The sequence below is a fragment of the Pseudorasbora parva genome, chromosome 17 (genome assembly GCF_024679245.1).
Source record: "Pseudorasbora parva isolate DD20220531a chromosome 17, ASM2467924v1, whole genome shotgun sequence".
NCBI lineage: Eukaryota > Metazoa > Chordata > Actinopteri > Cypriniformes > Gobionidae > Pseudorasbora > Pseudorasbora parva.
This window is the reverse complement of record NC_090188.1, coordinates 16551761-16565978: the sequence shown is the minus strand read 5'-3', so window position 1 is coordinate 16565978 and position 14218 is coordinate 16551761. Positions and strand designations below refer to the sequence as shown.

The 14218-nt window shown below is 37.8% G+C and overlaps 1 protein-coding gene across 4 annotated transcripts in view; it reads right to left on the bottom strand.

The window, feature by feature from the left end:
* Positions 1-393: 393 nt before the first annotated feature.
* ndst2a (N-deacetylase/N-sulfotransferase (heparan glucosaminyl) 2a) overlaps positions 394-14218 on the bottom strand; it is a 247157-nt gene continuing 233332 nt past the window's right edge. For all 4 annotated transcript variants that reach the window (XM_067420775.1, XM_067420776.1, XM_067420777.1 and 1 more), the window contains 12 exons: positions 10900-10987; positions 9400-9554; positions 8089-8274; positions 6887-7015; positions 6399-6581; positions 4779-4875; positions 4570-4693; positions 4081-4255; positions 3592-3762; positions 2286-2395; positions 2080-2182; positions 394-1448 (listed from right to left, as the gene is read on the bottom strand). In XM_067420775.1, the coding sequence (XP_067276876.1) occupies positions 1323-1448; positions 2080-2182; positions 2286-2395; positions 3592-3762; positions 4081-4255; positions 4570-4693; positions 4779-4875; positions 6399-6581; positions 6887-7015; positions 8089-8274; positions 9400-9554; positions 10900-10987 (1647 nt within the window). In that variant the 3' untranslated portion in view covers positions 394-1322. The remainder of the gene's footprint in view (positions 1449-2079; positions 2183-2285; positions 2396-3591; positions 3763-4080; positions 4256-4569; positions 4694-4778; positions 4876-6398; positions 6582-6886; positions 7016-8088; positions 8275-9399; positions 9555-10899; positions 10988-14218) is intronic.

Sequence of the window (14218 nt, the reverse complement as noted above, 5' to 3'; positions counted from 1 at the left end):
GACTAACAAGGATGTTTTCAGCTCTGAAACTTGCAGTATATTCTTATATTACCATGACCTTTTATATATCAAAAGCTCAAGGGAAAGTTGATTTCTCAATTCATCACCCCTTTAAGATACCTTACTGACCCCAAACTTTTGAACAGTAGTTTCTAATTAAATATAAATTAAAAACTGGGATCAAAACACTGGTATTAAATTTCCCTAGAGCTCAAAACACTTAAAAATGTTCTGTTTTGTCCAGCTAATACACATACGTGTTTCTAAAGTGCAAAATAAATAAATAAAACAAAATGATTAAATGAGGTGCCATAAGATTCCCCCTACTTTTTAGCCCATAATCTGCTCTTTTAAAAAAATGCTCAGTACCAGATCAAATGAGTCACACAAATATATCCAACCTCTCTAAGTGTTTATTAGAGATAATACAGCGTTGGAAGTTTTTAAAATACATTTTTTACAAAAAAACCAAAAAGACAAGACAGCAGCTTCTCCTTGTGTAGGAAAGACCACACAGCCCAGCCCTTCTCCTCTCCTGTGTTCACTGCTCCTGACATACAACACATCTGCCACAGCCTCTACATCAACTTCCACATGTCAGTGTGCGTAGTGTGGAGGAAAGTGCATGGTTAGGATAAATACGGGGATACACCTGATAAGACACTTGAAATAAAAGCTTTCCACAAGATTCTAGAGGGAGACGAGACATTGTACAGATGCTCCCTCGATTGCATATACTTTCTTTCCGTTTGGTTTCTGATCCAGCTTTGTGCGTTTGTGTGTGGAGAAGAGAAGGGCTGCTGATCTGACGTCCTCTAAGTGTCCTACTTAAACAGAGCTCTTGCTGTACACAAACGCTGTCAGGTTCAACTGTTGTCTATTCAGTCATAATCCCACCCACCCGGACCCAAAATATACAACACTTTTAAATGTACATTGCTTTACAATCATTCCTCAGGCGAGATGAGCAAGGCTAGACCGTGTGTGTGTTTTTGTATGAGTACAAGTGTGGATTAACACACTTAAGTCACCAGGTAATTCATGCTTGTCCACACTGATTGTGCGTTCCGGTCCTGATAGGCAGGTCTGTCATTAAGAGTAGAGAAGGGACTACATTTCCCAGTATTCCCTCATCTTAAGCATGACAGACAGGGCATGTGAGCACCTTGGCAGCAGGGAGAGGCTGAAGTTTGCAGTCCACTCAAAGCCGTCAGTTATTTCATCTGGTACTATAGTTTTGAACCAAGTGGTTTAGGTACCTCTGTAGTGAGCAGACATTATTATTTAGGCGTTCTGATACTGGAGGTGCAGTAGGCGTCCTCTCAGCTCCAGCTGGTGCTCTGGAGCTCTTCCCTGAGCCAGGTAGGTAATGCCTGGCCCAGCCGATTTAGCAGCCGCAACAATTCCAGGTTATGCTCTCGGTAGTACTCCGTCAGGAAGGCACGTGTCTGGGGAAACAGAGCTGTTTCAGGAAACCTGCAACTTAGACCTGTTGCGAGTCCTAACTAACAACTAACTGGGCTACCATAGTATGAAATACAAGCATGTGCGTACATGGTTGTATTTTTGAGAAAATAACGTTTATTTAATTGAACCACATTGCAATAAATGAAAACATGACAAATAGCCAAGAATTATCTACTGAGCATTTTTCTGTTCATTTTAACAGTTAAATTGTTTTCTGAAAAACATTATAATTCTTTGACCACTTCAGCTCTGCGAACCACATTTGGGTCCAAATTTACATAATTATTCAAAATATGCTGCAGAGCTGAAGTGTTAAGTGTAAAAGTTGAAACTAACCCTGTGTGTTTTGTTTCATTCTACTTGCAATGAGCCAAAATGCAGCTTGTATTTTACTAGTTGAAACATATACAGTGATATATGACACATGACTATCTGTGTGTGAGTGTGTGTGTGTTTGTGTGTGTGTGTGTGTGTGTGTGTGTGAGGTCAAGCCCATCACGTCTCACTGCCTGTGAGTCACGCGTCTATAACAACGTGTTCTTGCCACTGGCATCACTAAGAAAGAGAGAAAGTTATATAAGACAGTAGAGAAGAGTTGAGACTGCCATCTACCTCAGGGGCCATTTCAGGATATTTTCTGCCTTTACTCTTCCCCAGACACTTAGGACGCCCACCTTCCAACCTCTGACACCAGAATCCTTTACCTTCATCAAAGCTGCAAAACACACACAACACATATTTATAAGAGTAAGATTATTTACAAGAATATACAAGTGTTCATTAAAAGAGTGAGGGGATGTGTAAACAGCAGGACTCACACAAGGGCCTGGGTGTAGTTAAAGATGGGCGTGACCCCCAGAAACCTTTGGATGCCATCCATCACCAGGGCTGGGTTAGATCGGAGCAGGGTGCCGTCTACAATATGGAGCTAATGTGGAGGAGCGTCAAATAAAGAAAGCATTAAAAAAAGCATTCCTAATGTATTGAAAAATTTTACTGGTATTGACATATTTTGAGAAAAATTGTTGGTAATAAATGCAACACACTACTGGCAAAGCAAGCAGTGTTGTTAACTTACATATATCAAAATTGTTAACTTACATTAAGCTGAAATAAAATATAAATATTTCTGGTATGTGAAAAGCAAATTTGAAATGTTGCTTTGGCAGTACTAAAATTACTAGCACTAAAACTGAAAAAAATAAATGCAAAGATATATATATAAATATAAATATATATATATAAAAAATTAGTTATTCAGGTCATCCAATTAGGTCATTTGTTATTATTTCTTTTGTAATGCAAAGCTTAGATGAAAATGCGGAAAGAAATAAGGACAGATTTAACGCCACAGGTTTTAAACCGGGTGGTGAATTAAAAAAATCAAAATTCCCATGAGCTTTTGATATATAAAAGGTCATGGTAATACCATGGTAAAGATCCTATAAGTTTGAAAACAGAGCTGAAAACTTCCTTTTTAGTCAAAGAGAAGCTTTTATATCACGTGGGGGAGAACGCTTGTGTTTTTGCTTCATTTCACTGGTCTAAAGTGCTTGATTTACAGACACAATGTTGTGCTTTCTATATTGGATCCGACAGGAATGGTGCTTATGTGAGTAAAACGTCTTTTTTATATGTAATAGTACTAGTCCCGTAAACGTACGCCGTCAGCAGAATTTTTTTTTTTGATCTGGGCGTGCACGTGTGTGTGTGTGTTCGCTCTTATATCAACCAATCGTGCGGGTGCAGGCCATGTAATACATTCGCGGGTGGATGAGAAATAATTGATTGTGTTTGTTTGATAAAGACAAGTTGCAGTTGCCGCTTTCAAAATAATCTCTCCCTCATGTGAACTGACACTGGGGTATAGATATGGGGCCAATCCTAGCCGTGGGAATTTACTTCCAAGTCTCCAGTACGGCATGCCCATCAAAAACCTGGTTAAGGAGACAGCCTCAAACCCAGGGTAGAAAATAGCCTATTACTTATAAGTTATGATATTTTTGAATTTAAAAACCACACAAACGTCATTAACAGTATAAAAAACAAAACGAAAAAACAGTTCATGACACATTTAAATGCGTTTGCCTCCAGAGTTGTTAAATACACAGATAAGGGCACTACCTGTCTGGCCTGGTAGTGCATAAGCCAGTGCTCTAGATGTGTGGCGTATGTCCCGGGCTGAAGGCTGCGGTTCTGGAGGGTCAACAGGTCTTTAGATGCAGAGGGACCTGCAGTTACAACCTCATGGAAAGTATGGTTTATTGCAGCAGGGTCCTGGTGTGCTCGCTGATGCTGACAAGACATAAAAAAACATAATAAAAGAGAAATTCATGTCATAATTTCTATGGTGGAGTATGGTATGGTGGAGGCAGATTCATGGTTAAGATAAATTATATCTGTCCAGGATGCTGCAGACAAGAACTTCTACTTCCCGCTGCCCATATACAGGCTGCCCTATTAATGCATTAAATGATTGACAGGCAGAGTGCTTAAAAAAGTCTATAGCTGCCACAAAGATGTGATATTTCAGGACGTAATTCAGCTATGTGTGTCAGGTAATGGAGATATTTTCTGAGTGAATCTGGAGGATGAAAGAAATCTGTAGAGTACCTGATACCAAGAATAGGCTCTGTCGGCTGGGTTGATAAGCACAGCTATGACCTTGGCTCTGGGCAGTAAGGCGGCAGCCCTCTTTGGAGCCACCTCTGTGTCAAAGTAGTTGGCACTTTTTTCAAACATGAAGTCTGTGCTGACATTTGAGGGGAAGGGAAAGAAATCCATGTACCTGAAAAACGTTAAGACACTCAGCAAATACAAATATACCATAAGAGGGCACCATCACAATCATTTTATTTCCAAATAAACCCAGACAGGGATAAGTCTTTCATTACAAGACACTGTAAATTATGTCTCGCTATTAAAATTCATTTTTTAACAGTGGACTTGTTCTGTAAGTAATGGATCTATTAAGACTTTAATCTGAAACCCAGACAGTACTATTGATATATTAAAGTGTAAGGATGATACAAACATTTTATGACTAATGGTTTGTGTCTGCTACATTGGCTGGGAGAGAAATTGCTGCATTGTGTAGATTACCAGTCAATGCCATTGTGGTAATTTGGCCCGTTAAAGAACTGGATCTCCTCAAAGGTGACTGGGCTGGGGAAGTTGCTGGTGATGGCGGGGTGAAGGGTCAGAAAGGAGTGCAAAGCGGTGGTACCTGTTGTCAAAAATAGTATCTCAGATGCAATATCTAGCTTGTATTTTGGACCATTAGATTTGAGTCTGGAAACACCAGGACTTACCTGTTTTCTGTGGGCCAATAACCAGAAACTTGGGCAACCTATCACAGGTCTTCTCTTTGGACCAGATGTCTTTATGTCTCTTGTCATGACAGGGGTTCTGAATGGATGAAAAGATGAATAAATATTACTCACTTTTTAAATGCAATCATTTATAATCATTCATTTATTACTCACATTACATGACTTTTTAAATGCAATCATTATTACCATTTGAATTATTATTTTATAGCACTTTTTTTATAATTTTTTTTTTTTGCATGTCAGACACGAATCATTGTAATAATGAACAGATCAAAGGTCACAAATGTCTACAAAAAAAATATGTTTATTTGGGTTTCCTTAATTTTTACAACGAAAAAAATAATTAAATTGAGTATTATCGATAATGAAAATAATCGACAGCAACTTGATTATCAATTAGCCGCGTCTGCACGCTGTGCCCAGGAAAACCATGCGCCTGATGTGATAACGCATTTCTTTGGATGTAACAAAAATGGAAAATAGCGGAGGACAGAGTAAACTGCTGGGGGAAAGGTGCATGATCCAAGTTGTCCAAAACATGAGAATGCTTTATATTTATAAGCACTTCTTACAAAAGAATAAGCATTTAATCGCGTCTTGCTCTGTCACGTTTTGACGGATGTTTAAAGCCTCTCACGTGTTTTCCACAGTGCATAACTTTGTTTATATCCTTATTTGTAAATATTACAAAGTCCTGCAAGTATTTCCATTTTACACATTCTGACAACAAGCTAGTCGATAAACTTCAATGAATGAGCTCCGGTGTGCACATGCGCATTAAACCTAAAGAGGGCAGTAGAATATGAGCACAATAATTCAGACTAAAATACACATTTTGTTAGAAATTAGGTTTAGGTTTAAAAATATACATGGAACACGAGTAATCATATTTGTGAGACCGATAACACTACAGTAAAGGAATCAGGGCTGTAGCTAGGGAATTCTGGACCCCCTGAAAAAAACCTGGATGTGGGCCCTCTATCATATAGGATATGGGCATATAAATAACACACACTTTTGCTTATTTTATATTAATTTATATACAAAGTTTATATAAATTACATCAAAATGGCAAAAGGTGATTAATAACTTATTGTGAAACACTGCAAGTCATCAAGCTATTTTTTTAAGACAAACTTATAAAATAACTATAAACACACACACGCGCACACACGCATGCACACTCGCACGCACATACACACACACTTTTGTGAATTGTGGGGACATTCCATAGGCGTAATAGTTCTTATAAAGTACAAACCGTATTTTCTATCCCCATACACTGCCCCTGCCCCTAAACCTACCCATCACTGGAAACATTCTACATTTTTATTAAAAAATACTCCTGTATGATTTATAATCATTTTGAAAAGTGGGGACATGGTGAAATGTCCTCATAAGTCACCCTCTTCGGTAATACCTATGTACTATGTATATTATACACATTTGTATCCTGATATGTCGCAAAAACAAGCGTATGCATACACGCACGCACCCACGTATGCACACACGCACATTATATATATAAAATTAAATAACTAAAAATCTAAATGTATCTATTTATGTATTCGTTTGGTCACATTTTTGTGATTACACTACCTGCCATAGGGGGTCCATCTCCTCTGGAAAGATTTGGAAGTATTTCTCGCCTAGTTCCAGAGGAGGTAGAGTCTGTAGCCGTAGGTTGGTCCAGCACTGCACAAACTTCACAAGAGACTCAAAGGTGTAGAGACCGAGTCGATCGTTTCCATAGTTAGACAGGTGAGTCATAAAGATGCTGATCTGCGGGTGGAAACAGCATTATTTACTTTTATGTTAATTTGTTTATTTTAAAGGAAAGCTGTGGAAACATCTACTACTTTCATTGTGAAGATCATAATCTAGTTTATGTTTCCAGCTGCTGCACTAGCAAACATGTCAGGCGACAGGGCCAAACACAAACAAAAGCACAGAGTGCAAGGGCAGGACTCTGTCACCACTTAAGGCTTTAGGACATATAAACAAACACACAAAAAAATATATACTCACTCCCATTCACTAAACACAGACACACACACACACACACACACACGGGAACAAATGCTCACAGGGTTTAGGAGGACGGTAAGGAAGAGTTCTCCTCCACGTATGCTCTTGTCCAGCTCGTGCGAGCCTCCAGGGTACTCATTATAGAAGATGGTGTGAGTAAACAGGCCACATGTCTGCCTGGGCAACACCTGCAGACAGAAGAAGGTTAGAGACCTGAACAGACAGCCCTTAATTCTGCTCCAGCCGCCACAAGAACGACCAAGACAAATGAATTAGAACTTAAAAGGAATGAAACAGTCATTAGTCACTTCATCTAATAATGGTGGGTAAAATTTGAGTTCAGGCTACAATAATGGCATTATTGTTTCTAGGATTTGAAGGATCTAAATCAAACAACACAAGCAGAATGAATCTCTAAATTGTTTATAGAATCATTATTGGATCAATTGTTGCACACAATTGAATTATTAAAGAGATACACAGAAAAGCGTTCTGCTGCTGTTTTATGAATAAAGGCAACCAAAATCACACCAAAATCAAAAAACTCGGGAAAAAAAATCACAGAAACACTACTGTAAAAAAGTCAGGAATTATCAGATCAATTTTTTTATTATTACAGTGCAAAGATGCATTAATTTATCAAGGTGACACTAAAGATATTTATATTGTTACAAAATATTAATAATAATAATCATTTCAAACAAATGCTGACCTTTTGAACTTTCTATTCATCAAAGAATCCTAAAAAAGTTTTCTACAAAAATATTAAAGTGGTCCTTGATTATGATTTCTTTTTAACTGATTTTGTAAACTTTTTTTGTTAAACTTTAGTTAGTGTTTAATGTTGCTGTTTGAGCACAAACAACATCTGCAAAGTTCAACGCTCAAAGTTATTATACAAAGGGAGATTTTCTTTTATAGAAATCGCTTTTTAAGGACTACAACAAGTAGCAGGTAGGGACTACAAAAGCTTCTTCATGGGTTAGTGACATCACTAACCCTAAAATTTACATAAACCCTGGAGTCTGTTTTAGGAGTCTGCTCAAGCTGTCGCATCCGTCTTTTTATGTTTATTGCAATACAGTACTCATTTGCTTTTGAAGCGACACACACAAACATGTAAAAGTTTTTTACATGCTATAAAAAATTATCTGTGGGGTATTTTGAGCTAAAACTTCACATGCTCGCTCTGTGGACACCACAGATTTTTCCCATTTACATTTTTTTTTATTTTAAAAGGAAGTGAAGCAACATCTTTTACCTTTATGTCACGATGTATAAAGCCCCTGCGATGGCGTGCCGGTCTCAGGTGTGGATATTCTTCTGTGCTGGTCACTGTGATCCCCCATACACTTTTCCAGGCCTCGTACAGCTGGCTGTGTATGGGATAGACCCCTGAATGATGAGGGGCCACAGCGTAGCCCATGTCTGTGGGAATACCATGCTCCTGTAACAGGAAGAGACAAACAAACGCTCATTTATATAGCCACTCACCACTTGAAATTCACTTGCAATTCCACTGCCAAGACTTATTGGGCGAATGGGAGTAGAACAGAGGAGAAAAGTCGATGAGAGACGCATTAGAGACACCTTTAACAAGACATGTCATCAGGGTGTGTGCAAGTGAGCAGCTTTTGATTATGTCTCACAACAGAGGCAGTGTGTCAAGAGGCGTAGTTATTTCCAACACCACAGGAGGGTGGTATACAAACACATCATAAGATAGGCAGAGGGCTTTACTTCAAACCCAAAGTGCCAGCTCTAAGAGCTCCATGTGTGTGTTCCTCCTCACTTGTGTGAGCACAAACTGTGAGATCCACAAGCCCCGGCTAAGAACGGCCCTTTGCAGGCTCATTAAACCTTGATGAAGGAGCTGTGTCTTCTCCATTGAGCAGAGAGCAGGAGAAGGCATATGTCAGTGTCTGCTCTAAAGACAGGATGTGACAGAGGGATTAGCGAGAGGAGGAAAGGGCTGGTTAGTATTCACTGCATGTTCTCTTTCTCTGTCTGTCTGCCTGCGGTCCATATCCCACTCCAATGACCATCATTACACCAGGGTGGGCTCATTTCAACAGGCCAAATTCACAATCTCCTCAGCGGATGCACACAGAGTCAAGGTCAAAGAGAATCCTACCGATCCAATGAAAAAGTGCTAATACAAATCTATAATGAAATACCAACAGGAGATAAAGCAGGTGGCAGAGAATCGATACTCGCACCTCTGCGACAGCAGCAATAATGGCTGTAAATAGCAACACAATGATGAAGAAACAAAGCGTGCTCCCCTGTTGCAACACAACCCATGAGCGAAAAAAACTAATTCAGAAAAGACTGAAGAAACGAATTACCTATGATTTTTCCCATCCAAACTTAATATGTCAAGAAAACTATAAGTAAGAATTCTGTAAGTTGGCTGAAGAGTGTAAACACTTGAAACATTCAAACAATGGAGTACCAATAAGGACAGGGTCATTTCCAAGTCTTAAGTTTCTGGGAAACATGTTTGGTAACTTAAATGCTATGTTTAAAAATCAATAATTCAGTTTTAAGATGCATAATTTTACCAGCTAACCTGTGCAAACTGCATATTGAGTCTCATTTGCTCCGCCAACACACTGACATTGTGGAAGAGGTGAGGCTGCATGTGACTCCACATGTGTGGAAACCACCAGAACTCATGCCGATGCTGTAACAGCATGTCATCACCTTCATCCTCCTCCTCTGTACCTGCAAACACATATATACATGCTTAAGACCATTGCCAGCTGTAAAAATCTGTTTGTTTTTGCTTATGTAAAACAGATCGGTTTTATTTTTTTGTAGTCTGAAGAGGAAAAGTTAAAGGGTTAGTTCACCCAAAAATGAAAATTAATGACTTACCCTCATGTCGTTCGACACCTGTAAGACCTTTGTTCATCTTCGGAACATAAATTAAGATATTTTTGTTAAAATCTGATATGTTCAGATATACCTCCATTAGCCACAATGTCATTTCCTCTCTCAAGACCCATAAAAGGTACTAAAGATGTCGTTACAAAGTCCATTTCACTACAGTGGCTCTACAATAATTTTATGAAACTATGAGAATAGTTTTTGTGCGCAAAAAAACCCTAAATAACAACTTATGTAGTGATGGCCGATTTCAAATCACTGCTTCCTGAAGCCTCGGAGCTTAATGAATCAGTGTATCAGCAGTTCGGAACGCCAAAGTCATGATTTCAGCAGTTTGGCGGTTTGAATCGATACGCTAATTCATAACGGTTTGAAGCTTTACGAAGCGGTGTTTTGAAATCGGCCATCACTATATAAGACATTATTTTGGTTTTTTTTGCGCACAAAAACTTTTCTTATAGTTTCATAAAATGATTGTAGAGCCAATGTAGTGAGATGAACTTTGTAATGACGTCTTTAGTACCTTTATGGGTCTTTAGAGAGGAAATTACATTGATGTAAATAAAGGCCTTTCTGAGCCAATGGTTTTCAACAAAAATATCTTCATTTGTGTTCCGAAGAAGAACAAAGATCTTACGGGTGTCAAAAGACATGAGGGTAAGTAATTAATGACAGAATTTTCATTTTGGGGTGAACTAACCCTTTAAATACTTTGCAAGTTGTTCAAAATCTGATCATTTTTTGGTATTTACTCTCAGTCTGAACAATAAAATCAGATTACACAGATTTAGATGTTTCAAGGTTTCCACAAAAAAACATTAACAATTTCAAAATTGATAATAAGAAATGTTTCTTGAGCAGCAAATCAGCATATGACAATGATTTTTAAAGGATCATGTGACACGGAAGACTGGAGTAATATTGAGCTTTAACATCACAGTAATAAATTACATTTGAAAATAAATAAATAAATAAAACACTATTTTAAAGTGTCTTTACTGTATTTCTTATTAAATAAAGCCCTTGGTGAGCATAAGTGACTTTATTCAGAACATTCACAACAACAATGAATAAAAGACCTGTCCATAAATAACTAAATAAAAGAAACTAAAACTTAATTTTAAAAAGTGTAAACAAACGCTAAAGATTCAGACAACAAAAGTAGGGAAAAAATAAGTACCTGCATGGTAGAACTTTCCAGAGAAGCCAAGATTGAAGGTGAAGTTGGGAACTAGCGTCTGTAGTTTATTCTGCGTGTTGAGCAAAGCCTTGAAATTAAAGAAGAGTTATGACTTTAATAACACGCTATCAAAGTACTGTCCAAAATCTGTGTAATAAGATTAGCAATTTGCCAAGAACAACAACAACAACATCTGACTTTGAGCTGTGCTTGATGGCAAGAACATCAACCGTGCTGTTAAATTAATCTCTCCACTACCTTAGGCATTCACGTTAACAAATGTATGAGCTAAAGTCACCAACAGATGGCAGTGTGGTGCCAATTCAGCCCTATGAAGAAAAGACGAACTTTCAGGCCATCGGCCAGATCGACAGACTGAGTGGGATGTGAAATATACATTTGCATTCAAATATCCTCTACCCACAGGCAGGTCAGACGTGCAGAATGAAGCTGCAGACTTAACATCAATCTAAACTCATCCTTGTGAAATGAACAGATTTCATAACTTGGCATCACTGCGCACATCTAGCTAATGACGGCGCTGTGAGGCTTGAAATACAAAATGATCCTGCCATCAAGCCCTTCAAACCCTGAGAGTGATATGGGGGTATAAGCGAATTACAGCGCTGTTCCAGCACAAATCAGACGGCGGGGAGAGATAGTGTCGCTTTCCGCGCAAATCTAACACAAAGCTGAGCCGATAGTTGCAGCAGTATCACAAATCAAGATGAGCTGCTGGGGAGAGAAGGCTGCTGCTTCGCAATGAAGAGATGGCATCTTACGCTGATTTAAGAGCCGTCGGTGTCCCTGAGTATGAGTGTATCCAATATTTGTTCTGCCTTGAGTGTGTTTGCTCAGCATGTCAGCATAATCCTGCAGTTTTTATGGCAATCTGCAAGCTGCCCAAGACAGTAGGGCGGTGTCCAGGAGTGGACAATCAGTAGTGTGAATCAACTTTGACAGTTTGATAAAAATAGTTAGTTTAAAAATTATACTGAACAAATTTGTCTCCACCTAACTTTGCCATCACATTAGCCTTAGTTCAGCACTACAGCAACATTTTCATACCTGAATCCCATTTTCTTCCCATAGCCAGTCTGATTATGTCTTAACATTACAGACTCAAGATAGTTCTCAAGAAATGATTCGGCTCCGGCAGCCAGATTGAGCGAATGACATGGGTAAAATCGTCATTCCCATACAGATAATCTCATCTCCCTGTACAACTGACACTCAGTGGTGACATGAAGTCGCAACAAACTGTAAAAATGAAGTATAAACAATACACTGCTGTTATAATACAGCAGTAATCAAGTCTAGGCCTAATTAAGAGTAAAAACAGGCTCTAAAGTGTAAGAACTTTATATACCGTTAAATGTATATATATGTATGTATGTATATGTATGTGTGTATATATATATATATATATATATATATATATATATATAAATATTTTTTTTAATGTGTATTTATTTGTAAAGTTGAGTTTAAGATTCAAATAAAAATTAAATGCATTTAACATATGTAATAATTAATTCATTCTTGTTATGGCACTCCATAGTACACTGTTGACCCTACACTGTTTACACTGTTGATATTTATATGAAATATAACATTTATATAAAATGTGTTTGTGTGTGTGTGTGTGTGTGTGTGTGTCTATCTATCGATCTATATACATACATACACACACAAAATATATATATGTATTTATTTATTTATTTTTAGTAGAGCAAAAGTGTTTCCCGGTTGTTAAGAGTATTTTCGGCTGGTACATTTTCTTAATTGAATTGGCAGGTGTGGCAAGTTAATTTTGGAACTACACATCAATCAGAACAAAGAAGGAAGAAGAGCACTGAACTATGTGTACGTATGTGCATAATGTATATATGTGCGAGTAGGTCCAAATAAGCTTCAATGCTGAAAAAGCAAATGGAGTAAGAATAGATGTGATTAGTCCACCATTAGACACAGTTTGTTTGAGTTTCTATGCAGCACCACTGGCTGAGGTGATTACAGCCCACTTGTTCAGCTCGAGGCCAGGTGGCATGGCATACATCACCATACGAAGCTGGCAAAAAAAAAAAAAAAACATAAACACAGCTCTGTGGGAGGATAATCTGTCTGTTACACACATATTCCTGCAAACCACTCATGCTATCTGTGGAATGAACATGGATGAACTAAAAACCATGCTCCGAGGTATTGTTCACCAGTAAACATGATGATTAAGAGGAAAACATTTGGAACTGAGAAGCTACAATGTTAAAGATTCTTGCACCAGTAAATAATAAATAGCAGCTGTTGTGCGACAGGCTGGGTTTTAAGGGATGTTTAGACCTAAATACAAGTTAAGCTCTACCAACAGCATCTGTTGCATGCTGTCTATTACCACAGAAAATAATTGATTCACCCCAGTTAGAAAAAAACATAACATGTCGACAAATATTCACTTACGATAGAAGTTTGTGAGGCAAGTACATAGCAACTGCCCCATAGAATGCTACTGTAAGTGCACTGATTCTATTGTATAGAGCTTACCTTGCATGCAGTTTTATGCAACTGAGGTACAAGATATATATATATATATATACATATATTCTTTCAGTCCATTTTTTTTTTTAAACTGAGGGCATGCACGACAATATTTGTTCATTCATGTGCAAAAAAAAAGAAATCCCAAAAAAAAATATTCGATTAGATTTAAAGATGCCTTTCCTGAGAATGTCAAAGTTTTACCAAGGTAGGATTTAATATTTGTAAGGTAAGAACATAATTCCCAACCTCAATAATGAGACTTTAAAGAATAGTTTAGCTAAACATTTAATCTCTGTATCATCACATTTCAAACCACTGTAATTTTGGAGCTTGACAGGAATGGTCATGTTATTTTTTACAATGGAATTAAGTCATACAGGTTTAAAGGTATGAGGCAGAGTGAGTAATGACAAAAATAAAGAATGAATTCTTGTATTTGTGCATAGCTATTCATCTTACACAAACAGAGAAATATTATATCTCGATACAAGACACATAAAAATCTACTTATATCTATCATTATGCTGACGTCACACATCTATCCATTCGCCAAATTATCAAATTAAATCCAATTTAAAATTGCCAAAGACCAATCATTAATGTACACTTCTCCACATCCCTTGCATATGAAACAAAATGGCGCTATTGTCAAATATAATTGATGGTAGACTAATTAACTGCCTGACTGACTCAGCAAGCAGACAGACAATGCAGACTTTTCTGCTGAAGAAACATCTTCATGTTGTCAATGCAAATGGGACATTAATTGACACATTATTTC